Source organism: Mus caroli, chromosome 1, assembly GCF_900094665.2.
Source record: "Mus caroli chromosome 1, CAROLI_EIJ_v1.1, whole genome shotgun sequence".
In the NCBI taxonomy this organism is placed as follows: Eukaryota; Metazoa; Chordata; class Mammalia; order Rodentia; family Muridae; genus Mus; species Mus caroli.
Genome location: NC_034570.1, coordinates 151,845,757 through 151,848,433, shown reverse-complemented (window position 1 = coordinate 151,848,433; position 2,677 = coordinate 151,845,757). Strand labels below are relative to the sequence as shown.

Below are 2,677 nucleotides of genomic sequence, written 5' to 3'. Positions count from 1 at the left end.
GTGTGTGTGTGTGTGTGTGTGTGTGTGTGTGTGTGTGATGGTCTCATGTAACCCAGGTTGGCCTCAAAATTGACCATTTTGTTTCTGCATCAAGTGCTAGATGTCGAGCATATGTCACCATGACCAGTTATAAATAATCCTGGGAACTAAACCTAGGGCTTCATGCATACCAGACAATTACTCTACCTTCTGACTCTATCTCCACGGAGGCTGGCCTTGGACTCTTAATCTGCCTCAGGCTCTGGTGTGCTGAGGTGACAGACGTACGCTACTACCCTCAGATGGTTTATAAACTCGTAATATACCTAAGCAAGATCTCTGCAGATAGATAAATAGGACAAGATAGTGCACCAAGAGAGTCTTTAAGTGCTGCTGTCTGCTGGGTGTTGAGTATTGGGTTTTGATTTTTCTGTCTGGCAAGTCATCTACATTTTTGGCAACTGGGGGTAGGGGATGGGAGGTGAGAGGCAATCTAGCCTGACACAATCCAATAATATCTGTAAACTGGGGGATTTTAAGTTAAACTTTAAGGAGTAGTGGCCAGCTATGATGGAATTTAATATAAGACTGTTCCTACTTACGATGGAGAAAAGTCAATTTGTAAAACGATTCCTCAAAGAAGAGAGAGTAAAGAATATGTTCATTTACCACTTTTCCATAGTTAATTCTTCTAGACCTTTTACCGTTACTGTAAGGTTGAGTTGCACCATTCTTAATGTCTCCCAACAGAAGGGAGAGAGCGTGATGGTAGTTCCCACCCTCTCCGAAGAGGAAGCCAAACAATGTTTCCCTAAAGGAGTCTTCACCAAAGAGCTCCCGTCTGGCAAAAAATACCTCCGTTATACACCCCAGCCTTAAGTCTTTGCGGAAATCGGGGCTGCATCTGCACGCCCAGCACTGGGACCTGAGGATGTCAGCCGGCAACCGTGGGTCCTTGCAGCAGGTCCGTAGAAAGATCGTGGCATGATCACAGCCGGTCCTGTAGATCGCTCGCTATACTACTGGGTCATTAAATGGAAATGGCACCAAAGCCTTCTCGGGATTCTTTACTCTGTGCCTTCGACAGCATTCTGCCCCTCTGCCTGTCACAGTGCCCTACTGACTGGCTCTCTTTGAAACGAATTATGTATTGAAGATTCCTTAGGTCTCTGCAGGGTCTTTGATCAGCAAGCAAGGTAGTGTCAGTGTGGGCTCCGTGCTAGGATGATGAAACACCTTTTGTAGCTTTCCGAACTGAATCTTCTGTTACCCGTTTTGGAGAGCACTGACATGGGAAGAAGCCTTCGATTCTGTATTTCTAGTAAATAAAGCGGGGACAGCCGGGAGAATTCTTACAGGGAATCTATTGTAAGTTTCTATCGAAGTGGGCTCAGAAAGCCTTTCGCCTCCCAAGAGTGCGCATGTACCTCCTAGAGTTTCCACATCTGCTCTCTGGTGATGTCTGCCTGTGAACGCACCTTATAAAAGACGGGCGGTGACAGTGTTTTATCACTCAAATGTCCTAGTAGTGGGTGGCCATTTCTGAATTCTGCTTTTTGAGGTTCAACAAATAAAATCCTGATCAGAAAACTGTTGTCATGTTTTAAAGTACTACTATCTTAGACTCACACTCTAATGCACAGGCATGCTTCCTTCTTGCTGGGATTGGCATGGGTATGTTTCTCCAACATGAGTCTCCGTGTGAACTGGAAGCCACTGAAGGATGAATTCCTACATGTATGTTAGGCTAATTCCTTGGTTCCTGTTCACCTAAGTCTTGTGAACAGGTATGCACCTTCTCAGAGGTTCTCAACTTGTGGCTCATAACCTCTTTAGTCACCAAGGACCAATGGAAAATATTTACATTACAGTTCATAACAATAGCAAATTTACAGTTAGGAAGCAGAAACAAAAATAATTTTATGTTTAGGGGTCACCACAGCATTAGGAAGGTTGAGAACTACTAATGGTTAGGTAGCCTGGCCTAATTAGTGTCTTAGCAGTGTAATGGGGCTTAAAATAAGCTCTGAGATAGTGGTATATTTTGTTTTTCTACTCTGAACTGAATGGTTTCATTCCAACTTAGATACAGTGCTATTAGTCCAAGTAGAAGGTCATTGTGAGTCTTAGTCTAGGTTGTAACAAAGATGCCTGGCTTGAGCATGGGATGTTTATTTCTAGGTGTCAAGCTGGAGAGTTAAAGTCAAGGCAGTGGTGGGTCCTGGGTCATCTCCCTCCTAGGAGGCACCTCACTGCTTGCTCTTTTCCATTAACACGTAATTACTTTGGTCCTTGCTTTTAATGGGAAGTCTGGCTTCCAGTTCCTGTTGAGGCGTTTCTGGTTTTTGTGTGTTTATGATACTGGCTTGTTTTGTATGTAGCCCAAGCTAGACCTGAAATCCTTCCTGCTGCCACAGCTCCCCAGGGGTTCAGATTACAAATGTCACCATCATGCCCTATGCCATCAGCTTTGATGACAAAAGTTCAAAATCTAAACCGCCATTGTTGATCACGCAAACGTGAGTCTTGTGTTGACTGACCAATGGACTGTGCCATTGATTTAGCAAACTCATCATTTTCTCCCTCATCCCCACAAATATTGTTGCTCATCCTCACTCAAACTCCTAAATCTTGGTATTTTGACTATTTTACTCACATTGATGTCAGCATAAAAATGCTTTTTTTTTTTTTTTTTTTT

At 43.6% G+C, this 2,677-nt stretch overlaps 1 protein-coding gene across 1 annotated transcript in view; it reads left to right on the top strand.

Moving 5' to 3' along the window:
• The window catches only part of Prdx6 (peroxiredoxin 6), a 10,437-nt gene extending 8,868 nt beyond the window's left edge, over window positions 1-1,569 (top strand). Inside the window, exon 5 of the mRNA XM_021165917.2 lies at window positions 730-1,569. Coding sequence (XP_021021576.1) covers window positions 730-858 — 129 coding nt within the window. The 3' untranslated portion in view covers window positions 859-1,569. The remainder of the gene's footprint in view (window positions 1-729) is intronic.
• The last annotated feature ends 1,108 nt before the right edge of the window (window positions 1,570-2,677 follow it).